This window comes from Anneissia japonica, unplaced genomic scaffold (genome assembly GCF_011630105.1).
Source record: "Anneissia japonica isolate Jap-2015-1 unplaced genomic scaffold, ASM1163010v1 scaffold11151_len745516_cov174, whole genome shotgun sequence".
Classification (NCBI taxonomy): domain Eukaryota; kingdom Metazoa; phylum Echinodermata; class Crinoidea; order Comatulida; family Comatulidae; genus Anneissia; species Anneissia japonica.
Genome location: NW_022744950.1, coordinates 213304 through 239994, shown reverse-complemented (window position 1 = coordinate 239994; position 26691 = coordinate 213304). Strand labels below are relative to the sequence as shown.

The 26691-nt window shown below is 34.4% G+C and overlaps 1 protein-coding gene across 2 annotated transcripts; it reads left to right on the top strand.

Moving 5' to 3' along the window:
- Positions 1 to 3241: 3241 nt before the first annotated feature.
- LOC117119753 (probable ribonuclease ZC3H12D) lies at positions 3242 to 21539 on the top strand. Of its 2 annotated transcripts, none has more exons than XM_033264622.1 (6): positions 3242 to 3665; positions 15168 to 15856; positions 16552 to 16691; positions 18255 to 18489; positions 19482 to 20081; positions 20246 to 21539. In XM_033264622.1, the coding sequence occupies exons 1-6, from the start codon at positions 3441 to 3443 to the stop codon at positions 20760 to 20762; spliced, it is 2406 nt and encodes an 801-aa protein (XP_033120513.1). In that variant the 5' UTR covers positions 3242 to 3440; the 3' UTR covers positions 20763 to 21539. The 2 variants fall into 2 exon arrangements, with proteins under 2 accessions (XP_033120513.1, XP_033120514.1); XM_033264623.1 differs by lacking the exon at positions 3242 to 3665 and adding an exon at positions 14704 to 14841.
- The last annotated feature ends 5152 nt before the right edge of the window (positions 21540 to 26691 follow it).

Below are 26691 nucleotides of genomic sequence, written 5' to 3'. Positions count from 1 at the left end.
AAAATCTTTGCGCGCATTTCTTGTTACGGTAGGCCAATTTCCTCTATAAATTGCACATTTCAGGGAGTTTCATCAATTCCGACGAAATTAGAATTAAAAACACAAAAATATTTTGCCCGTTTCGCGCTCATTTTTTAGGGCTTTTTTAGGTTTATCCTTTTAAGTTATTTAAACACATAATAGTCCCAAACTCAAGAAAGACAAATTTAAGATAGATCGTTTTAACCTCAAAGAAGGACCTCAATGTGTATTGATGGTGAAAGAATATGTTTGTAATAAATAAAACCACGATGAAAATGCTTATACTGTATTTAGTTTCAAACACACGTGTGTGGCCTATATTATAAATAAGATAAGCCCTATGTCGTATTGTTTTTTATATGGCAAGTGGGGTGGGGTGGGTATGGTAAATTACTAACCGGGAAAATAAATACCCACTCTGACCCAAGACCCCTGTTACGCGCCTGGTGTTAGCGCCAATGTGTGCCCTTGTGCGGACAGGAGATGTGCCCCCCTCTGAACCTGGAAACCTTGTTTTTTTTAAATAAATTGATGCAATTTGCTATTATAGGCCTAATCAATAAAATCCTCATCAACCGATATAACCTTAAACAATCTTGGAATTGACATAACATTACTGTCGTAGTACACAAGTACCCTTCAGTGTGAAATGTGGCTCTCTTTGCAAGCACATCTAACATCTAAGGAAAGAAGAGTTTAGATTGGTACCAGATAAAATAATTTTGTGATCAACATTAATACGCATAAGACAGTGCAAATTATTTCTTTGACAGTCTTTTGAAGTGTGTAAAGCTCCATTTTATCCCATACATAGTCAAAATATTGGGGTGGGGGGATGATACAATGGACCACCCCCCCCCCACATTGTCAAATATTGGGGGATATATCCCCATCCTCCCCCACCCCCAATCTACGCCTATGGATATTTGACGAAGTTTGGTGAATTGTATTAGTTATTTTATAGGCATTAAGCTGTAATTTGACTTTATAATTGTTGTAATTTTCGACCAAACTCGATGTCAAGATTACTTCCACGATCACAATGCTTATTTATCATGAGGGGTATCCTTGATATGGGTATTCCCCGACGAAATCTTACCTTTTTCCCCCGATGAATAAAAAAAATTACCCTTACACCTAGGAGCCCGGCAATGGTACTTCAAACTGTGGCGGTTCCAGGAAGTCGATAGAGGAAGCCTAATGGAGTGTCAAACCACAGCCCCACAACGGTTGGGGCTGAGGTATTACAGAAAAAAATATGACTATCTCAGATGGCCGGAAATTTCGGAGATTTAAATTTGAATACAATTTTCTCTGTTTTCTCCATTGTTTTTATAATTTTGAAAAAAAGGAGGGTAGGGGTCCTGCCGACTGAGCTCCCCATTGAAGCCGCCACTGTTCAATATAACATGTGACATAGCCTATCATTTTGTTTCATAAATGACTAATACCAATGTCAAGCGAAAGATTTTTTTTTTCTACAGTGTAGGCCCACTGTAAATTTTGTAGTTAACACTCAGATAACTAATAAATGGCCTATTTAATTATCTTATTGTTTTGGTTAAATTAGATGGAAGTTAAATGTGGTTATATGCTAGTTTGATGGTTTACTGAAGCCAGTCAGTTACATTTACATCTTCATGGTTAACATAAAGAGAACTAGAGCGCCGCTACATAAAGAGTGCTTACCTCCGCCCTGTGCCTAAAATACAAAATTCACGCAAGTTGTTTTCTTCACGCGAGGTAAGTTTCAAGGAAACTTCACAGACGTGCGTTTACAGACGTCAATCAACATCTGGATGCTCAACTCAAAAAGGGAACTTGTAATGTTCTTTTGAAAATGAAAAAAAAATCTATATTGTATAATAATAATAATAATAATAATAATAATAATAATAATAATAATAAATCGATTTATAGGGCGCAATAAACAAGGTCTTTAAGCACCAAATAATAATAATAATAATAATAATAATAATAATAATAATAATAATAATAATAATAATAATAATAATAATAATAATGACATTCAGTTCGTTAAATGCTTGTCAATGGTCCTGAGAACCGTCACAAGAGTGAGGGGGAGGGGGCAGGTCTCCCAGTAGAAAAATGTCCCCTTGCCCCCGTTCCGCCGCCGTTGCATATGTCATATTTTTGATACCGTATAGGGCCTAGGCCTGGCATTTTTATTTGATGCAACATCGGGAAACTTTAATTGTTAATATTTTAGAGCAAATACCAGATATGGGAATGCTATTAAAACGTCCGTTAATTGGCGCGGATTGTTTTCGAGTTTTAATTTTCAGTGTAAAACGCTAATAACTTCTTGAAATAGGCCTAATAACTCCATGAACATATTATGTTCGTTGAATATTTTATTTTTAATTGAAATTTGCAAGACAATTTGCAATTTCCTTCGCCTCTTTTAGTTGTGGATGTTGTATGCGGATTGCCAGGTAGAATCGAACGATCGACTGTGCTAACTCTCGTATTTCCTCCCGTATCTCGATGGATGAATCACCATGACTCTTTTTATCGTGGGTTGATCGCCCGTAGGCCTATTCGTCTTATCCTGTTATGTTTTTAGTCATCATCCGAGTTTACGCAGTCATGTTGCGTCAAAGCATATTTTTTATTCTGATATTCAATATGAATTTTGAATTTCTAGTAGGCCCATTAATCAACCAATATTAAAAGATGAGTGTTTTTATTAATCATGTGAACTAGAGTAGACTTGATAGGCCTGTAAATGTTCTCAAGTTTCAATTTTGCTGAGCGAATCAAACCCTGAACTCACGTGACAATTTCTTAACAGGGAGATGTTCTTAACATGTCCGTTGATTTCGTTGATTATTACGAAACATAGGGCCTAGTCTATTTACCTGAAATATAATGTACCAGACAGGTAAAACAATAAAACCATGATAAAACACTCACGCCCGCCCTGGGAGGGAACAGGTAGGCCTATGAAGAATCTCGAAACTGCATTTAATTATTATCTAATTATTAAAGCTTATACTTAAAAAGGTTTTAATTGGAATTATGTCAGTGAACCGGTTTAGTTAGCTCATCATTAACATTGTTATTTATAAAGTGTACCGACCCGGAATTAATGATTAGATATACAAAGGGGACAGTTTATAAATATAAGACAACTGGTGTTATTGACTCACATACTTCCTGGAGTTACACGACGCATGCTCAGATTATAAATTGTCTAGTCAGCCACCAATATTTCTTGCTGCTGAGAAGGAGGCCTTCGCATTGTACATAAGTTGTTGGTAGGTTACTGAGGAAATTTCCTGCGCTAGAGCTGGCTAGTCACGCCGTTATGGAAGATGGATCTATCGCCTTTGATTATGTTAACTAAACAACTCTATACATTTTCTTTTAGATGACATATATTTTGTAAAACAAAGATGGAAGAATTTGTTATACGCGATTTAGCGCGGAAGACTTTAGAAGCAAATAAACGTAAAATTGAAGACCAATTTGGAGTTGTCGTTGGTCTTGACTTAGTGGATCAGGGATATGGCTCAGGAGGAATTATTGGGGCCAATAACTACGGACATGGAAATGATATGTGGGTACAGATTGCTAATTCTGGCGCTGAAAGCAGCCGAGAAAATGTAAAGACAGCAAAAGTAAGGCTTTTAAATTGTTAAATCATAAAAAAATATACGTGATCTCTTCAAATTGACGATAGGGTAGTAGGCCCCTAGTACTAAGTAGGCTCCTAGGCCTACACCTAGCCACTAGCCTAGAGTAGTAGGCCTAGGCCTGAGTGTCAAGCTAGGTTAGGCCTAGCCTGCTATGCAGTGTTAGCCTAGGCTAGGGGGCCAGGGCACAAAATTAGGGTCAAAATTACGACCAGTTTGTGCCACCAATAGATGGCAGCACAGCAGCACTGATTTCAGGGGCGTTACACCACTGTAAACCTAGCAAAATAGTAGTAGGCCTAGGGCCTAATTTACTTGTCAATTGTTGACACCTACTTTAGAAGCATTGCTGTTGACCATTGTTGACTGCATTATTATGTCATTATGTAGACCTAGGCCTGAGGGGTCGCCCTTATGGCTAAAATTCTTGCCTGCTTCGAGCAATAATGTATTTTCTCAACCTGAAACCACTAGCTCTATTGATAAGGCAAGATTAGATATTATTGATTGATTTGGAATTTCTTATTTCAAACTATTGACTAAATAAATACAACTTAGAGGTATTGAATAACTCCCTGATAAACCCAAGGAAGTATGCTGGTTTTGGTCTTACTGTATGACTCAGTTGGATTTTAAGCAACTGAAATGTAGTCCAAAAATTTGAATGTGTCTTGTGCAGTTGGCTCTAAGATTGAGGTTCTCAGTGGAGGTCAGTGGAGCAGCTAGGTGCTGATCATGGTCTGGGCGGGGAAGGCCCAGTTGGTAGTGCAGAGGGCTTCTGTACTCTTGTACAAGACCTCAGAAAGTGTTCTTGCATGAATGAAAATACTGTGTATGTAGGAACTTATGGTACATCTGTAAATCATAGATTAAAATTTGGAGCAATGTCAGTCTGAGGGATCTAACCTTCAGATTTTATGAAGGTGGCACTGGTACTATATGTGCTGTACACTGGTACGGAGATATAAATATACCTTCATGGCTGTATCAGATTTGCATTCCTAGACTTCACACCTAAGGTATATTTCGTATGCCTATCGGCAGAAATTACCTGACAAAGGAGTGCTTGTTGTAGTTCAATTCTCTAGTCAGTGGAATCATGACATGAAATATGCACATTGTACATCAAATCTTCACTGTGCACTCAACTATATTCACAAAACCTCAACACCAATACAGTTAACATACTTCCCAATTTCTCGGTAAAACTAGGAAAGAATATGTGACCTTCAAATTGAATTGATAATTATGAATCCGCAAAGTGTTAATCTGCAAGGCTACTGTTTGTTTGTTGCGTAACAATATATCATTAGTATTTTGCTTTGAATTTCTTCAGTTGTTTCAGTGAGATAAGAACCATTATCATTACCAGGTGGACGACTTCTCCATTGGTTCACAATTTAGTGAAAATAAAATGGGGAGAAATTATAGGCCCTTTATAAACATCTTGAAATACTAATTGGCCGTGAACTTTGGTAAGGTAGGGAGATTACTCCTGTGAATTGCTAACATCATTCTCTCACCAGATTTTCTAAACAACATCCTATTATTTCAGATTGTACACGTAATTGGTTATTACTGTATGTTTCAGGAGAGAAAATTGCCCCAGGGTGATCTTAAACATTTGTTACAAATAATATGTATTGTTTTCTCATGTAGGGGCTTCATTTATTTATTTTATTTCACTAAAATTTTGGGAGGGTCGTTCATCCAGCTGGAGCTGATCATTAGGGACCCTCAATGCATAAAAAAAGAAACATAGGAAATGAAATAATAACAAAAAATGTCAGAATTAGCAAAAGAAAAATGAAAAATGAAAATGAATACTAATTTAAAATAACAATTATAAATGAATAAACAGAGAAAAAAGTTTTAGAAATATAAAAATATGTATCATGTCATATTTGTACAGCCATACAGTACAGCCAGATATACGTGACATAAAGCATTGGTAGCATGGACTGTCTTAACATAAAAGTGGGCAGCTGTGCAATGATACTCTCCTGAATTGTGAGATCCTGGTTTGATGCTGAGTAATTAGGCAGTACAGTGTACTACTATTGATAAACTTAAACTAAGTCCTTGAAGGGACTTTCCCTACTACAGTATCATTTAAAAGAAAAACTGCAACAGCAGGTGAACAACATACACTACAGTATACTCTGCTGTAGAACAGCTGTAAGATTTTATAATTTACGTTATTATTGTGAACAATATAATTATTTCTATAGTACTGAGTTACAGTTACATGTGCAGTAGTAGTTCTATAGTAAACTAAAACTACTGTACTCTAGGGACTTTCCCTAATGTATCAATTAAAGAAACTTGAATACAATTTTCAACGGCAAGTACTGTAAACCAGTTGTAAGATTTGATTTGAGTGTTATTGTTTATTTTCCTCAGAACCCATGAGTGAGTTTATTATGGCTCCGCCCTGTTGTTGGTTCTATGCTTTGTGCTTCCTGTTGTACTCTTTCATTTTCGACTTAATCTGGCATATGACAGATAGCACCAAACTAATTTGTTAATTCTTTTATTTTATACTACTGATAAACTATATAAGGCCCCATAAAAAAAATTATTAATTTATCACCCGCTCCCTCATCACTTTTGGGGAAAATCTGATTTTTTTTTTTTTTTTCAATCAACATATATTCATATTTTAAATGGTCCTTTTTCCATCTTTTTTTCACTTGAAAAGCTCAGGGTTTCTTGCAAATATGCTTACTGGTACAACAAAAACATATTTTTTAAATATAAATTTGATTCCATTCTTATGACTTTATATATGTGTCTCTAACCATTGATTTACTTGTGATATCGGTAAAATGGGGGCGGGATTAGCAAAAAAACAAAAAAACAAAAAAACAAAAAAAAAACCTCCCTCCCTCATCAGTTTTTATTCTTTGATAGGGTGATAAACTAATAATTTTTTTTATGGGGCCTAAAAGCTTTCGAACCAAAGTTATATTTTCACCTTTTCAAGTAAGAACATTTGCCCATTCGTCAAAAATCTGCAACAGAAAAAGAAGGTTAATACTTTAAGCATATTTTGCAAGTGGTTTAATGTTTGCTAACAGTATAGTAATGTCTAGATTTGAACATTAAAAGAGACCAAAGGTGCCAATATTATAGCAATTTTGGGCAATAGCATATTTCAAAAGTCTGGTATAGGCCTATATTTATGTACATACTAGATTTCAAACATCACATTTTAAAATCATAGTAGCAATCGAACTGAAAAAGAATTTAAAATTTGTAATATAAATAAAATAAAGACCGGTACACTTTTTCAGTTGGTCTTAATTTCCTAACATAATATGAAAGGTCATTTTTTGTACATTTTTATTAAAGTACAATAATTCATACAGTGAGGTTTATTGATTATATTTTGTGTATTTGATATTAATTGCTTACTGTAGCTAAGTCATAGAAAAGAACAATGCTGTAAGCAAAAATATACCCACAACATCAATATAATATACAATAATATAATATAATATAATGTAATATACTATAATATACAGTAATATAATATAGTATAGTTGTATAAATATTCAGTAGCTGCTTTAGCCACTATTTGTCATCTTCTGGTTTAAAGACTATAAATAATGTTAACATTGATAAGATAAGAATTTACATGTGACCATGATTTTTTTTATTGTAAATATTTTCAATATTTTACTAACCGCAAAATGCCCTCCATGATGACCGTAAAAATTACATACAGTCATAATAATAAATAATAATATCAGAAATTTGTAAGGCGCCAATTCCAAAAAAGATCAAAGGCGCACTATGCATGTTTCAGGTTTCACCATGAAGAGGTAATGTTTCAAGTACTATATAAGACATAAAGAGTACTTTAGAACAATACTGACTGCAGTTACATAAAATAATGATGACTAAATATATCCTTATTTTTGATTTCTACTATTTTCAACTATGTTTTTATACTGGAAAACATTCTTTTATCATCAGCATTACAGTAGCTGTGACATACTGTATTTTGATTACCACCAGAAGAAATTGTTTTCCTTCAATAATTAGTCACCACATTTTTTTGGACTTTCTCATGAAAATACTGTTAGATTGAACTTGTGAGTCATTTGTTACATGTCTAAATTTAAATATGGTATAAATTGTTTGTTTAGTTCTAATAAGTAGGCATAATGAATAATATTGTGGCATAACAGATTTTTAAGCTAATTGCAAATGTATAATTCCCACTAATAAATATTGGCACACTGTATAATTTGATTTTCTATGAATAATACCATATGTACAGTATACTAGTTAATAATCTCTTTAGAAATTGAAAATTTTGTCAGTATTTATAGCAAATGCTGACTGAGTCATAGGTCGCACCATATCCTGTCTCTAATCAATTTTAGTTTATTTTGCCGTATTTGTTAGGGGGAAACGGTTTGCATAGCGTTTTAGTAATTCAATAAAACTAACCATCAAATATATTGTTTACTGATTATCGGGGAAAAAAAATCAATGGATTGGCCTATGTCAAGCATTTCTCTGAAATCAAAACTACATTAAGTAGTAGTATTAGCTAATATTTCTTTGAACTTTATGGATTTCAAAGAAAATGTGAACATGAAGAATCTTGAACAGAAAATTAACTATTTTGAATAGAAACATTTTAGTATCTATGAAAGATATTATATCATGGATGATTTATCAGTAACAAAATGTTTATTCTAAAAAATACACTTTGATTTCAATAGTTTGTGATTGCACAGTAGATGGATGAAACAAAAGATGTTGAAGAACATTTCTGCACAATATCAATCACTAAATCTAAAAAATATATTATTAGAATTATTTAAAAATACAAATCTTAATAATTAACTGTTGATTGTGGAGTCTTGAAAGTTTTTTTTCTTAAACCTACATGACTGATATCCAATGAATTAAATATGCATACTGTAACTTTGCTAATACTCAACCAATTTCCATCAAATAAACACTGTTTTAAAGATGAATTCATATAGAATCTAAAAATACCAAAAACATAATTTTTTATTTTTCCTACAAGCGGCTGGTTTTGCCAGAGCTGGTCACATGGGTATACAAGAGCTTTAAGATCATCAATCATTCATTGTTCTGGGTATTTATTTTTTTAAAGATCATTGGAGTGGGTGGGGGGGGGGGGGGGGGGGGGTGGCACGGAATAAAAATAAAATTTTGTTTTCTTATTTAGCAAATAATTTTGCCAAAAACATTGGAAATGGAGGAGAAAATGATAATAAAATTTTATTGGTGAATGTAAAATAGTATGGTTAAATGCTTCAAATTTATATAATTAGGAAGAAATATACATATCTTTAAAGATTTCAAGGCAGAGGAGGGCGTAATATAAATAAAGAGAATTTTTAATTTTTTCTGGAATTTTCACTTTTTTGTGTATGCGGGTGAGCTAATTGGCCAAAAATAAAATTTTATTCAAAATCATCAATATTTGCAGTCGGCGGGTTCGCTAAATTAGGTATAAAAAAGTCTTGGCTACAGCAGAAATAACAAATAAGCCCCTTAACCCTGGCACACTTCCTATAATCTTTGCATGGAGCTACTGTATAGCCTTCAATGTATGTTGGACTTATCTTCCTTTGTATGGTATGAGGTGCAGATTCATCAATAAAACAAAGATTTGAAGGAACAGCCCCCACTCTCAAATAGTTCTCAGAAAGTAAAATGTTGGACTCAGAAGCAGACTGGAGTCTACATGGATTCAAACTCATGAAGGTACTGACTGAAGGGAAGGGAATTGGCCTCTAATAAAAAGGTGTAGTAGTACAGTATGGGAATGGAAAATACGATAATTGAGGATGACATGACCTAGTCTACAGTACAAACCAGGGGCGGATCCAGAGATGTCCAAAAGTGGGGCGGCCGAAATTTGGGCTGATCGAAACAACAATGTCCCAGGGGGTCCGGGGGCATGCCCCCGCGAAATTTTTGTGTTTTAGACGCCCGAAAATAACATTTGAGGCGTTGTGGGCTATCATTTTTTTCTTTTTCTTTCTTTTTTTCTTTTTTCTTTTCTTTTTTTACCTCCCAAAAAGGTGGGGGGGGGGGCTGGGGCCAGGCCGACCTCCCCCCTAATCCGCCCCTGCAAACGATGTGTATTACAATGTTCATGATGGCATGTAGTTGAATGGAGGGTCAATGGCATTTTTGTTGAAGCTAATTTTTATTTTTGGCAATCATATGGGTGTGAGGGGTTTGAAAATATGTCGGGGGAATTATTCTCAAGTATGATTAATAATTTTTTTTATAAACCCAACAGAACTGAACTACTGTATCCAATGCCATAGCCAGGATTTCAAACAGTATGGGCCAGAAGAGTGGGACCCAATCCAAGCGTGGACTCATTTTTAGGCATGTTATGGGAGGGGGAAAATTAAGCCCCTCCCCCACCTCCTATGTTGGTAAGGCCAAGCCATGATCTAAAGCTGTCAAATTTTTTCAATTAGGGAATGCAGATAACTGTTGTTTAATCATGATGGTTTCTGTTTATTACACTGTAGCTCAACCCCCACCCCTCCACCTCCATCAACCTCCTCATTTAGTTTCAATTATGTGTTAAAATGAGTAGGCTATACTGTGCTCATTGAACCACCTGTAGTTCATTACACAATTTAATGAAAATTACTGTAAGCCTATTTTCTCAATATATATGTAAATATAGGTTTTACCTTGTATAATGTACAGTAGCCTACCTAATTGCATAATGCTAATATCATTATCATAAGCACGTGAGAACCACTTTTCAATTTGAGTTTATTATTTCCTTTTTGTACAGGTTACAGTATACAGTAATGACACTCTTGGTAAACAATAACTGCTTTCCTTTGTACAATAGGAGGAAGTATGATCAATCGGCAAACATTGCAAAACGCTTAGTACGTGCCATGTAAAATGTTATTCCAAGGTCAATGTTTTAACTTTATAATATTATTGTTGAGAATTTGTGAATATAAGACTGTGGTAATCATAGATATTTCTATCAAGGATGTGCTAAAAGTAGTAGTAAAGTAATAGTATAGAATTTAACATATTTTTTAAAATTACAAAATTTGGAAATTAGTTTAGATTTTTCAAGATTCAAGATACTGTAGCTTTTATTGTCACTAACAGAAATCATTGAAACCAAGCAGAAGATAAATGTGTGCATTCAACCCATTTAAAAAACCGTATAATTAAGTATAAAAAACATAATGCATCGGTATTTTTTACAAAATATTGATAACAAACAGATAATTAAATAAAACATGGAAGCCTATAAAAATATTGTTCAGTTCTTCAAACTTGCATATTTCATTTCACTTTTATTTTCCATGTCCTAAGTTTCAAATGTGTTGTAGTTTACTGGCACAAACAATCTCTCTGTTTACTATTAGCATTGACAATCAATAGTTATGTGGCCTATTCTCTATTGTTGTTGACCTTCCTGTAGGGTTATTGGCTTCCAACTACGTCGCATTCAACCCCGGTTCTGGCTATTAATAGTCGGACTCCAGGAATGAGTGTTAATTTCTTATACTGTACGGTAGAGCAGGTGCTATTATATCTTTGTTATATTTTATATTATTCTGGATATTTTAATGGATTGGTACGGTGCCAGGACCTGCCCGACGGAGGGGCTAAAGGCCCGAGGGGGGGGAGGCTAGTGGAGCAAATCGGGTCTTACTTTTCTGGGGGGGCAGGGGCCACTCAGGGCCCCCCGTGGGGGCCACAGGTTCGAAAACTAACCGATTCCAAGGGCTTAAGAGTGTAAAGGTCAAACTAGCGCAACAAAGTACCAATTGTAATCAACAATTGTGAACTTGAAAAGAGGTTCCCTCAGAAAATCCACTAGCAAAGATGGGATTTCTTCTGAATAATTATTTGCACCTCTTTGGTGCAGACCAGATGGAAAACCTTAGAACCACTGTTTTTTGCCTCCTGCACTATAGGGATATTTGTGACTGATATTACTGATACACAAGATCATACAGCACTAAAATATCTATGTATACACAAATAATCATACTGTAATTTCTCATGATGTTTGTGCATACTTGCATGTAGAGCTTCACCTAGACACAGGTATGCACAATGACATAAACACCTACCATAAATCATCCAACCCTTATAGATTTGAATACTGTTGTTATGACATTTAGAGTTGGTGCTAAAAAAAAACCCAAACAAAAACAAAACAAAAAATAATAGAAAACAACTTTTGTGACTATAATATCTAGTTGGCAGCACTGATCAGCTACTACAGATTCTTCAGATGAATATTTAACTATTCAAATGTATGAAACAAGTTTTGAGGTTTGAATCCACAAAGGAGGCTGTGTAATTGAATAACACCAGCTTGGCAACCATTTCAATGTTTACTACTGTAGTTCACTTTCGTTGCCATGCAATTAGTTGTAAAAGTGAATTAGTCTGGAGCAATGTTGTAACGAAAAGGCCTTAAGCCCAGTCATTAGGTTACAGTACACTGCGGATTTTTGTTCATTCTGCATTTTTTTCTTTTAGGATGTAATTTGAAGGGGTTTTTTTACATGTTCCGATCTTTGCGGGGCACCAGTAGGGCCCACGGTATTGCGAAAATAATACCGATTAATCCCAGGGCTGCTTAATATCCAGGCCACTGCTTTTAGCTAGTGAGAGGTCATACTGTAGGTGTTGCGTCAATGGTCCCTTTTACCCTTAAATCATACCAGGAGGGTGTATTCAGACAAAACCGCTAAAGTGATCTCAATGCCATTATAGTAAGTATAAGCGACACAGAGGTTGCCCTTTACAGGTCCACCAAAAAGTACTAGCAGGATCTTCACCAATGCTGGCTAAAATTAATGCAAACACAAAAGCAACAACCTCTCATGTCTACGATAGTGATTTTAATTATGAAAATATAAAAAAAAAGAGTCTCTGCACGAAATGTTGTCTCTAAAAACAAACCATGACTTATCAAAACATCCATCGATTGGTTCATATTTCGTCGTCCAATCAGAACAAGATTGCCACACCCATTTGCAATTATTAGACTTAACATCATTGAACATTAATGTTGAAAAATATTGGAGAAACATTTCCATACAAGCTATAGCAGTGCAGTTGCTTGTTACATTTGTTACAAGTGTAGCCATCTTGTAGTATGAACATTCCTCCATGCTTGTAGCAAGAGGTTGGTAGCCATTGTGTTTGCATTGCTGGAGATTCTGTTCATTACAATTTTTTAGGAAGTACTATTCAACATGTGCGTAACATGGTCAACGGAAGAATAAAAACTATACCTGTAGTTAAAAGACAAAGGCCTAGTTCAGACTACGTGGATAAACCCAGCTCAACTCACCGGGTTTATCCACCTGCCAGTCTGAACTAGGTGGCTTATCTCAAGCTGGGCTCTATTCCTATAGTAACTAGGCCTGGCGCCACCGTGTTTAACTTTTCTAAGCCGGGCTTTAATCGTTGCGGGGGTCTTGCATTGACTTCGGGTGACGAAATGATCAATCGGCATTCAATTACGTACGGTGTGAGCGAGCGTACTTTTAGCGAGCAATGTTTTGAAACACGTTTCCTGGTTACGGTTTATTATTATGCAAATTCTCGTCTGGCTATACCTGCTAGTCTGAACGCCCGGCTTAACGTTGAGCCGGGCTTAACTCAAGCCTGGCTTATATCCAAGTCTGAACGTAGCCTAAATCATTGTAGTCATTGATTTTTCAAAGTTTTCTTGACACACACCCAAAGCCTTATTTTTGCCTTCTCACAAAACTAAATTTGTATAAATTATTTTCTATTGATTTCTATCAAAATGTTGCTAATATATTTTTTATTTTCAAGAAATGCTTAGCATATTATTGGCCTCCAAATTAAATTTAGTCAGAATAAAATATTATTGTACTACAGTATGGGCTGCTAAGTACTTGGTCAAGAGATAATATATTTGTTGTGCTGAATTACCCAGATAAAAACCAGCTACCATTGATGATGAACCTCACATGGGAATGGTGTGGGATATGGGACAATGTATCCATTAAATATTGGTACTTGTGCTGCACTGTGGCCTGGCTAAAATTTTCAATTAATTAAAAAAAACATTGCCAATAATTGCATAACTTTGTTAGGAGCCTACTTTTGTACCTGGATTCATGTTTTTTAAACACAAAGATGAGTAAACTGCCAAATGTGTTGATGACATTGACAGACACAATATGAAATTTTCGGAAAATTGACAACCTGTTAGGAATATTCCTAGAATCCTAAAAGTCAACACTTCCAGTTTAAACTATTGCAATACCATGAAATCTCTATCATCATACTATTCTGTTTATTATTATAACTTAGAATATCCCAAATTTTCATCATCAACATTAATAAACCGATGATTAAAGTTCACTGTAGAATTTCATCTAATTCCATCATTCATTAACTTTGTAAGTCTATTATAGGAAAGCTATACATTTTTAGTGTGGGATTTTCTATGTCTGTGATGTACCAATCACAATGGCTTATTGACTCCTACCAGCCAATCAGAACACTTGAATACTGCTATGCATTATTATTCATCTATGAAGGGAATTTCCATTTCTATTAATTCTATGTACAGTATTCCAGCATACCTAGCGAGTGACAAGTTCAACTGAAGTCTACGATCTTCATGTCCATATCTTATTTTAATTATTCTAAACAATAATTAACATTGTATTGTTTTATTTATTTGGCTGTGAACTTTGTTATTTACATTCATATACAACTAGAGATAATCAAACAATCATTTTGCAGTGCAACATTGGTCAGCAAAATATTGTGTTTATGCTTGGGTCCAAAGGTAACAGTAGCTAAGTTCGTGTCCTGGTTTGGGCAGGCCTAGACAAACCAAACTTTTGAATTGAACGTGGGAAGATAAAGGCGTTGTTGATTATTGGTTCGTCATCAGTACAATGTTGCAATGTACATCTTGAATAGTGGGTGGAAAGTGTAATATTTATGAAGAATTTATTTTCAAAATGTATATATAAGACAACCTTCAGTATTTTCTACAGAACAACATTTACTGGGCATAGTTGTGGTCAATTCTTATGCTTGTTAGCATTTGACACTGTACCTTTAATACTGGTTCACTGCAGTTGGTGCGATGGTTCAACCAGTGTGTTATTTTTTTTTCTCTTTCATTTTAAATGATGTGAATTTAGTATTTTCTTTTTTGACAATATTAGTTTCTGTTACTTAAATTGTTTTGTCTGGCTTAAAATGATATTAAAATTTTTTTTGATGAGATCAGAAATATATCGCAATCTTATGTATAAAAAAAAAGATATTTTTTAAAAATTTATTTATTTCTAATATTATTAGAAAGACTTTTTAAATTGTTCATATAATATTAATCCAGATCCAAATTAAATTACTACAGGATTCCTAAGTTATATTTTATATATTTATTTAATTTTATATAATTTCTTTTTTCTTTTACAGAAATACGTCCTGGCGTTATGTGGAAGTGAACTTGAGCAGACGGTACCATACCCGCCAGAACTTACCGAACAGATTCTAAAAAGAATCGACAATTTTGAGCGGGAATGTGGAGCAGTGATTAGGAATATTCCAAATGAATACAAACTGAAGATAACTGCATCGGAGGAATTCAGTTTAATAACGGCATGTATGCTGGTAGAAACAGAAATAATGAGGAATGCAGATGTATGCGATCAATATTCTTCTGTTAGTACCGAGTTCGACTCAAATATTTCTAACAAAGAAACGAACAATATCACAACGGACACTGCAGATCTTTGTAAAATATCAGTGACAGATGGAAATCGTGAGATTACACCCAAAGAGAATTTACTGTTAAACCAGGCACATGATGATGATGATGAAAATCAAAATGAAGCATCGATAAAAAAATACTCGGATATGTTAGATTTTGTACTTAAGTTAGGTTATACGAGGAATCAATTAGATCAAGTTTTACCGCAGCTTGGGACTGATGCAGACAGAAATGATGTGTTGGGGGCTTTAGAACGTTCATCGTCTACCCCAACAGATCTTGATAGGAACAACTCAATTACGATTTCTGGTGATGTCGCTGATTGTCAGCAAGTCATTGATGATGCTGAAAATCTCCGTCCAATCATCATTGATGGGAGCAACGTTGCCATGAGGTACAGTATGTTTAACATTTAAATATCTTATAATAATAATAATAATGTTTTTAACACTGCATTTTTTAAATTTAATGATCAAAGTGCAGAAAGTATACCATGAATAGTGTACAAAGGTAGTTGTAGATAATTAAATAATAATAATTAATTATATATTTTTAGTGAAGATGTAAATACGTCGTGCAGGACAGGCAGAGGTTTCCGACTGTTTACTACTGTAGCCAAAACTCATATACAAGGACACGCTCGCGTATAAATTTATCACCCTGTTCAATATAAAAACAAAGAGCTTTTGCTGGTTTAGTTCACTGTTAACAACTTATTGCTGCCTAGAATGTTCAATAAATCTAATGTGTCTGCCGTATTTAATGCACAAGAATGGGAAAATTTAGGTTAGCATACTGGAAGCCCTAATTTTGAAAATAAGTTAAAATCATAGAAAAATAAAAGAGAATCTGGGAGACTTGGAAGCTCTGACTTGCATGATTAGAGAATAAGATTATTACCCATAAGTATAACATAGTATAACTTCCTATACATGATTTTACCCATGTTCTTTTTTTATAATAAGATTTCATTTGTCTTATATTTTTCCTGTGTTAAATAATATGCGTAATAATGTTTTGGAATGATTTTACATGTAATATATGATAGACATGTAATAATTATATGATTTTACCTTTAATTTTAATTAGCTTTGGTCGTAAAGAAGTATTTGAATGTAGAGGAATAAAGATTGTAGTTGACTGGTTCAAGAAGAGGTCGCACTCAACTATCATCGTATTTGTACCAGAATGGCGAAAGGAATCTTCAAAACCAAACACATTAATTGAGGGTAAATGAGAAGCATTTTATTTTTATTAATAAATAACATTAAAAATATTTTTAAAAATATAGACATGATGTTTTGTCAAATATTATGGCTCGGATTTGGTTATCCGGAATTGTATTTTAAATTTACTTTCAGAAAGGTCAAAATGTATAACCCAATCAACAAATAAATGTCTACCATTAAACAAAAATCTTACAAAGAAATAAGAAGGTTTCGGCATCATGGTGGTCGGAGCTGGAATATTTTGCTTGTTGCTACAGTATCCAATCCACGGAAGTGAAGAATAGGAATTAATCATTAGCCAGGAAATTCTAGTTCCTATTTTTTTTTGTTAGCATAAAATATGATACTTTGGATCCTTCAATCATGCACACACCAACAAATCTAAATGGTTTATGCTGGAGTCGCACCAGTTATGTTCCATTTTTTAATGCATTTGATATCGATGGTTTTGCGTAAGGTTTAAAGGAATTTCTCTGGGTTTGTTGTCCAAATTTATATTAAAATTCATTTATTAAAGTGAATTTTCTTAAGTAGTAAGTTTGTTTGTGCATGCATGTTTCTTGCTCCCTGTAAGATTTTACTAAATTTGCTGATTATTAATGTGTATAGTATTAGGAAAGTATTTTTTTTAGCACCAAGTAATAGTAATTTCTGGTTGTGGAAAGTGAATGAAAATAGTATTTGTTATTCTGTTTTTAATCAATTTAACAAAAATTTGAGTTAAAAAAGCTGCTTCATGTAATTAATTGTTAAATGAAAATGATAATTAAAATTAATTACCATTACCTAAATTCATTACCATAAACATTGATTAACTAGATTGATAATAATTAAACTTCGGTGTGCCATGTGTTAACGATTCTGTGAAAAACCACTGGTTTGTCTTATTTGGCATTGGAAATACAATTGTTAAAAGTGATTACTAAAAAATATAATTATAACATTGTAGTCTACTTATTATTTTTTTTATGTTGTTTTTATTGTTAGTATTAATAGTAACATCTAATAGCAAATCCAGACTGTGGTTGGCTTATGGCTTGGCTGGCCAGATTTTCCCCTAAAAGGGACGATAAATAATTGTTCCTTTGTGTACATGGTATGGAGATTTAGTTTCCATTGGTGTTTGTGCTTCCTTCAAGCCTGTTGAAGGGGATTATTGAGATAACTTTTTCCTGGTTCATAGGTCAAGCCTATCAATTTTCAGGATGAGTTATTTTGTGGTACTGTTGAATATCATGCTGTTAGATCCACAGGCAGGATGATTTAACAAGCATGGTGGAAACAAATATTTTAACATGTTGACAACATACTTCAATCATGATCTGTCATATACTGTACCACATAAACAACAGGCCTAGTTATAACATATTCTTTGTGTTATTCTTATTCTATATTTGCTAAAAACATTCAAAATATATATGTATCAAAAGGTATATATTTAATAATCTAAGATTTAAAAACTTTTACATTTTATTATGAACGTAACCATTTGATCAATCTTAACAAAATTACATAAAGAGAAAAATTTTATTTTGATAAATTTCCTATCATTATTTTTATTAGATCAACACTTAATGATTGAACTGGAAAGAGAGGGAATTTTGGTTTTCACGCCATCCCGCCGAGTAAACGGTATGCGAAAAACCTGCTACGACGATCGTTACATTGTTAAAACGGCCGTAGATTTAGATGGTATTATCGTCTCAAAAGACAACTTCCGGGACCTTCAAAATGAAAATCTAGAATGGAAGAAATTCATTGCTGAACGATTACTGATGTATGCGTTTGTCACAGACAAGTAAGTTGTATTAACTATGTGTACGCCTAAAATGCGTATGTGAAATGCATGTGTGAAAAAATGCGTACAAAAAAAATTACGCGAGAATACCACTTTCAAAGTGAGCAAGACAGATACACTGCCTTGCTCTAGGACACAAGCGTTTAAGCAGTAAAAAAATAAAATAAAACTATCCTAAGGTTGATTGGTATATGACATACCTTATATTTAATTAATTTTTAAAATTTCCTTTACATCCAACATCATTACTAAGATGAAAACATTGTGGTATTATCCTGGATTTGAACTTTGAACTCTGAGCTCTGAGATTAGATCATGTGATACAGCTCCAATTTATAGCATATGATATTGTATAATGTAGCTACAAACAATGGTATTAACATTGACAATAGATTGTCACTTGAATATGCGCTATCACCATTGAAATATACAGGAGCTGAATTGATAAAAAAATCACCTGTAGGATTTTCAGTAATGCTTGTAGCTCTATACAAAGGCCTCTAGCTTTATATTAAATGCTCCCAGCTTTGTATAATCTCTGCAGAATTTTATATAATACAAGTTGTTGTTATATAATGCATTTGGAATATATTGCTTTTGTTAATACCAAGCCACTATTTATGATGTAGTTTTATTCAGTTCACGGATGTACAGAAAATATTTGTTTTTTTTATAGTATAGAATAGTCTGGAATTATTGCATAAGTATACCTGGACTGTTGCAATAATCTAGGCTTGTATATTGGTCTTTATAAATCAATAATTTTAATAAAATGTTAAACACACCGTCAGTGGATAAATATCAATATACTTTTAGTAAGAAGCTCAGTGTGTGCGGTACAAAGCTTAACTTCAAAGAGTTTGTACAGTATGAAAAAAATTGAATATTTTATTTATGAAAACTTTATTCCTTATAATATTATTAATTTTCTTTTTTATAATATAGTAGTTATTTTATTATTTAGTAATTCATATTTAACTATTTTTTTCCAGGTTCATGCCACCTGATGATCCTCTGGGTCGTAATGGACCAAGTCTTGACAACTTCCTCCGCATCAAACCTACTCAAGTGGAACCAATTACACATTGTCCCTATGGAACGAAATGTACCTTTGGAAACAAGTGTAAATATTTCCACGCCGACAGGCCACGGTATAAATCGGTTGCTGATAGTCTAAAGGACAATCACAAATATAGGAATAAAACAAAATCTCCAACCGGTGAGAAGCTTGGTTTAGAGCCTCGACCAACATCGTTCACAGCGCCGTTGTTGTCGAGGAGGGAGGATACAACAAACCAATCCGGAAGCTATTCTCAAACACGCAGGACATCAGACGCAGCATCATCATTACCCCAGTATACCAAGGAATTACAGCGCAATGGGCAAGGACACTCAGAGCCAGTGCATTTCATCGCAACAAATCAACATCATACTTTTCCTCTTGTGTCTTCACAACCGAAAGCGTACGGACAGTCACATACTGAGCCGCTTCCTCCTGGGTACACCAAGAGGCCTGGCCGATCCAGTAACCCACAGGATTACCAAAATTCTCTAGCCAGTGAAATGAGCCACATGCAACTTAGATCTCAAAGGTAAATTTCCTACTTAAATAGGTGATGTACATGACTCAAATACATTCTCAGTTTCATTTTTTAATATTAAACAATAATTATTATTATTAACATTAGCCATGTAATCATTATATATGTAGCCTACATAGCGATCACTGTGATAAATCTTCTTTTATTTTTTTCAGTGATTATCAGCAAGATATTCTGCCTACATACGTCTCAACAGTACCGCATCATATCACAAGGAGGCCTAGCTATCCCGGCTTTGGCCCTCAGGTTCCAGTGGCACACTATAACACTCCGTACGCAACACAATCTGGACAATACTACCATGAGATACCTAATCAGTTTGATTCGTATCCACAAGCTCCAACGGAGAGAGCTATGCGTTCCAAGGGCCCTATGGAACCATATCCGTATACTAGGCCAGCTCGTGTAACTCATTCACCCTACATTTCTTCACATGCATCGAATAATCCTTCTCAAGTCAAAACTATATCGAGCAATGCACCGCAGCCGTCTGTTGTTTCTGCCCCACCAAAGACGCAAGAGAGGCCTGATGGATTTGAGAAAAAACGACGAAACATGAAACATCATCTGAGTGCTCTCTTTGGCCAGCAAGCCGTTGAGAGAGCAATGTTGAAGTTACCCGATACCACAGATCCCTCAGAAATAGTAGCGGTCTTGAACAATGTGAAGTAAACAGGATCTGAGAGTTATGCCTGTCAGCTGTGGTCTGACAAATATGTGAAGACCTAACAGTTACCTTGATATGGTATATTGACAGAGTATGATGATGATGCTCAAAACTCCAACATTGCTGAGTAAACAAAGAAATTATTGATGAAATGATAGAGCTTTGTCTTGCTGCAATTGTTGGATTGGGAAATCGTTTCAATGCTGATACTTGGCTTGGTGAATGCAATTTTGTTTTCCCGAGTTCCTGCTTTCAGGAAATGCAAAGTTGGTTTACCCTACTGTGAAACTTACCATTTTACGATCCATTAATTTTTACGAAATCCATGAATAAAAATAAATGGTCGTACAATGTTGGGGCAGTAGGCTTTTAATAATATCTGGAGCCACTTTTTAGGCAGGCAGGTCTGCCTCTAGGCATTTCCTTGGTTGCAGAGCCAAATTCGGTGAAGCAGAGACTTCTACATGAAAATACCTGGCTGTGATCCTCAGAATGTTATACTAATGTAACCAAGTATATTTTGCTTTTATAATTGGATAACACCTATGCAGAAAAAAGCTTAACGGTGTAAAAGTGAACGTTTTTCCACTACGAGAAATTTCCGACCAGAATGGAACCTGAAGATCGAGTGCACAAATCAAACCGGGTGAACACTTGTGATTGATGTGCAAGATTGACCTAGAATAGACCTATCCGGAGTGTTAATCAAACTAAACAACTGACTAATGAGAACAACGTTAGGAATACGCACGCGTCTCACAAACACACGTGTTGTCCCACAAACACACTTCATCTTGTGGGACCTTAGCAACAATATCCAAAGGGCGTGGTTTAGCGGAAAGGTCAATTACAATCCTATTAAACTAATGACCTTTCTGAGTGTCAGTCAGGCTTAAAAACTGACCAATGAGAATGTGTTGTGTCAATAGACGGGGTCGGGAATGCACGCATGCTCCACCACCCAGAAACATCTTCACATTTAGGACTGCACCCTCTGCCATATTTTTTTTTGTCTGCTATTTTCTGGGACCTTAGCAACAATATCATACGGTAGATGCTTATTGGAATGATCTATGTTAAAATCGCGCATATCTGAAATTGTGATGGTTCAAAAAATAAAGAGCTTTACACTATAGTAAACCTACATAATCAAATAAACTGAGTTTCAGAGTTTATAAAAATAGTCAAAAAAAAAAATTTTGCCAGAACACCGGGCACAGGATTGTAAATATTATTATATTAATTTTGATCTAATTGCAGTATTTAGCAGACTATATTATCTTGGAAGCTATACATTCTTTCTGGAGTACATTCTTCCATGGTCATTCTCCCTGTCTCAATTCAGGAAAGTATGCGGGAATTTACCAAAGAAGGTTTATATTGCTTATTTTAAATCAAGAAGAAAAATTTCATAATTAAACAATGTAGAGTGCTTCCTAAGTGTATCGTCATTCTCATTGCAATGGATATCATAAACAATATTGTATAACATAAATATGTTCAACCATTTTAGCATTAATTCACCCTCCAAACTATTTTGAAATAATTCCTTTATTGTATAACTCGTGTAACACCTAATAGATAGGAATGTGTGAAATTCCTGTCTTTCACTCAATTACTCATACATTAGTGTTCATAGTATAGCTGATGTCAATGTATTCATATTATTTACACTATGTGTGAGGTTTCTGTGAATCAATTACAGTAGGCTGTAAATAGCTAAGCTTATCGTCACATGGCAGTGTTTGGTTTTCGGTTTCATATTAGCAATTGTGATTCGCTTTCTGCCTAACAGCTACCACGAGTGACTCGTTGGTAATCGGTTAGATGCCTATTGCAAATGTCTATTGAATATTTTATTATTATTAACTAATTTACAATTATAATAATTATATAATTTATTATTATAATTATTATAACTTATCTTTTTCTTTTATTAACTATTGATATCTAGTAATACTACTGATTTTTTTTCTTTATTGTTATTATTAATTACATGTTTTAATTAATATTTTTTATTTATAATATTTTTTGTTTATAATACCAATAATGTTAATAATAAAATAAATATTATATAATTAAGTTTTAAAATCTGAGTCTCATACTGAGGCTGGGAATAAATTGAATTTCATAACATAAATGAATAACATAATCATAAAAAAACACTGTAGTATAAGATTTCCCAAATTGATTTTAACTGATTTCTGATGAAGTGAATAGGAGTTAAGATTTGACCCTTGCAATGAATTAAAAAACGTCTTGTTTAACGAATGGTTTAGTATGCCAGTAAATTGGCTTCTACCGAATAGATGAGTACAGTATATTACTGAATCACTGCCAATTTAATAAGGCAGAAATCTAAAATATGTTACAATATAATAGTAAAGAAATGTAAGGACATTTGTCCATGGAGTGTAATGCAATATAGAAAGCAGTTTGTAGTCACTGGAGCGGTAGTTAAACAGTTTGAATATCAGAAAAGCAGGTTGTTCATCTACTTGTAGATAGACTATCTTCTTGTTGGTATATTCAGTTGTGATACTACTGAACTTTGTGACATGTAGCCAGCTTTTAGGCATTTAAAATGTGATGTGATGTAAACACAAAAACAAAAACAAAAAAACCAAGAAAAATAATAAAGAAAACAGAAATATAATACAAAATATGGATATGTTTTGTGACGACCACAAAATTTACTGGTATTGGGAAACATGATGATATGATGGGGTGATGATGATGATGTTGATGATAATTATATCGGATATATCCACTATAGAAGTTATGCAAATCACAAAAACATGAAAGTAATGTTATATAAAGTAACAAGGTCATAACAGTGATGCTTGTGGTAGTGGTAATGATGATGACGCTATATCTAATATACACTCACTATGGAAATACACAGCAAAGATGAAAGTAATAATGGTGGTGATGATGGTTGTTATGGTGAAGATTATATGATGCTTATGATAGTGATAGTAATCTGTGGTTTGTGAGGCCGATCAAGGATTAGCCTATGACGTCACTGAATCTAAAAACAATGACTTGTACATAACTAAAATCATTTCCTAAATTCCGTAGATCATGATCAGGTGAAAGTTGTTACGAAACTAAAAATACTTGCTTACATGCTCCCGCGCTCAACACTATCCCTACTGCAGAATGCAAAATTGGCATTGGTTCTACATGTTTTGCTCATTGAGTCATTCTACCAGTTACACCATTGCTTTGCAGTGAAATGTTAATGTCTAATCCCTCCACTTAACCGTCACATCCCCCCCCCATAAGCCTCTCCCTCACATGTCAATATTTCTAGTTAAATCCCTCCCTACATCCCTCTATTTAGAATTCCTAGATCCGCCACAGTCAATTGGAACCACAAACACCAGATATGACTTATCCTCATTACTGCAACACCTGTTATGAATTCCATTTCCTGATAAAAATACTCAATTATGTCATTTCAAAATTTATTGGTGGGTGGCACCCTTAACCACCACTATTGAGGTGCTGAATATCCTCCTCCACCCACACTCTTATCTTGTCCCAGCCATGAATTGAGGAGGAATGGTGTGCCCTACCCTTCACCCACAGGCTGGCGAATGGAATCAGGCAAGCTGTGTGGGCTGAGGGGGATATTCAGCAACTCAATAGCAGTATTTACAGGGTGCCACCCACCAACAACCTTTGATACAACATAATTGTGTATTTTTATCAGGAAATGAGATTCGTAACAGATGCTGCAGTAATGAGGAAGATAGTCATATATCTTAGTGTTTGTGGTTCCAATTGTCTGGCCAACATTATGATAAAACCTCGGTCTCAAGTTTGAAGAAGTTAATTCTGGGAGATCTGCAGTGATGGATCCTGGAATTCAAAATAGGGACCCAGGGATGGGCTTTCACATATGGAGGGTCTACACCATGTCAGCCCCACCATAGTTGGGGCTGAGGTAAGAAAATTTATAATTATGGGACATCTAGATGGCTGGTAATGGCACTCTCAGACTTAAATTTGAATATAATTTTCTTTTTTTTTATCCAGTTTGTTTTGTAACTTGGAAAAAAAAATTAAGGGCATTACCCACACACCCAGTCGCCCCCAAAAATCACGCTCAAGTAGGTTAAAAATCACCTTATGCAAGCTAACAATCCCTCGCCTAATCACCGAGGCCCCCTACTTCACCTTCGCAACTTCCCCTTTCAAAGACTCCGAGATATGCCACTTTTGCCAGTGACCTTCAATGGAAATGGATTTGGTTGAAACCCTAAATTATTTGCAGTTTACTTTTAACTACTACTCTGTTGAATTAAATTGCCTTTTGTGCCATTATAATTGACTTCATATTTGAAGTTCTTCGAGACGAACTGTGGATTGTATACAGCATTATATAAACAAAAATACATTATTATAGTGATAGAACTTTTGAAACACGAGTCAGTTCGAGCAATAATGAAGGGATACCAAAAAGGTTGATTTGAGGGGAAATCCAACTGGAAGGAAACATGTGGGTTACTAAATAAGGAAGTATTAAGAAGTATAAAGGAAACAAAAGATATTTTAAGATTTCAGTCATAGACCGCATCCAATTTTGTTTTTTCCCCTTATCCTATATCCCATGTTACTATAGGCTTACTTGCACCTTTTTTTATCTGTCATTGATCGGTTTTTTTCCCCTTTTTGACTTGCTGTAATAGACCTGTGTACCCCTTTTTATTTGTCATTGGTAATTTTCCCTATTTACTACAGGAATAGGCCTACTCGCACCTTTTTTCATTTGTCATTCTGACATATTAGTCATAAGGAAATAATGTTTTTTCCCTTATTTGGACAACTTGCTATTCTGAATGTATATAATACGTCAGTGATTTGTAGCGCATTATTCATCATCATTATTATGAGTCATCATTGCCATCATTTTGTGAGTCATTATCATCCCCATCATCATTACGAGTCATTATCACAGTTAACACTCTCTGTTATAAATTAGCTTTCCATTATCAGTGGTAGATCCAGAGGGCATCATAAGGGGCATTCGCATCCCTGGCAACAGCCAAAAAAACACTAACCAAGTGCGAAATCATTCCAGAGGGGTTCATTGACCATCTAGTTAATCACCACTGATTATTTTGAGTAATTAGACTTTTTTATACCTTGTTCAGTGAACCCGCTGACTGCAAATATTGATGATTTCCAAATAAAAATAAAATTTTTATTTTTGACCAATTAGCACAAAAAAAAAAACTTTAGAAAAAAATAAAATGTTTTCTTTATTTTTATTACGCCTTTGAAATCGCCAAAGATGCATATTTCTTCCTAATTATATAAATGTAGCATTTAGACCATCCTATTTTACATTCACCAATAAAATTTTATTTTATTTTCTCCTCCATCTGGATGTTTTTGTCAAAACTATTGGCTAAATAAGAAAACAAAATTTTATTTTTATTCCGCCTTCCTATGCATCGCGAAACAAGGAATAAAACGTCTCGCCTTACATTCTGAGGCATTTTTGTTTTTGGTTGTTGCCGAATGATTTATTTTCTCTTTTTTTAAAGTTTGCTGTGTCTTAATCTTTTTACAGGTCTCCTCACATTCCTCTTATAAAGGTTCTTTATAGATAGTAATAGTTTAAAAAAAATGTATGGTAACAAATAGAAAACATAGACACTTATCCATATAAACTGTATATTATTTATTTGCTATTGATAGTTAATGTAAATAAGAAGTTATATACATTTGGTTGGTTTACTTAAATTAACTTAAGTTTATTTAGAAGAGCTCTCTTTTGCTGGTCAGCCTGCTATGGGTTGAGTAACCTTATGAGTATAAGAGATAGGTGGTCTTTGACAAACGTTTAGGGTAATGATCAATATCGGAAAATCCTTATTAGTAGATCATCATATTCAGTGGACTTGAGTTCTGGTTTGTGAT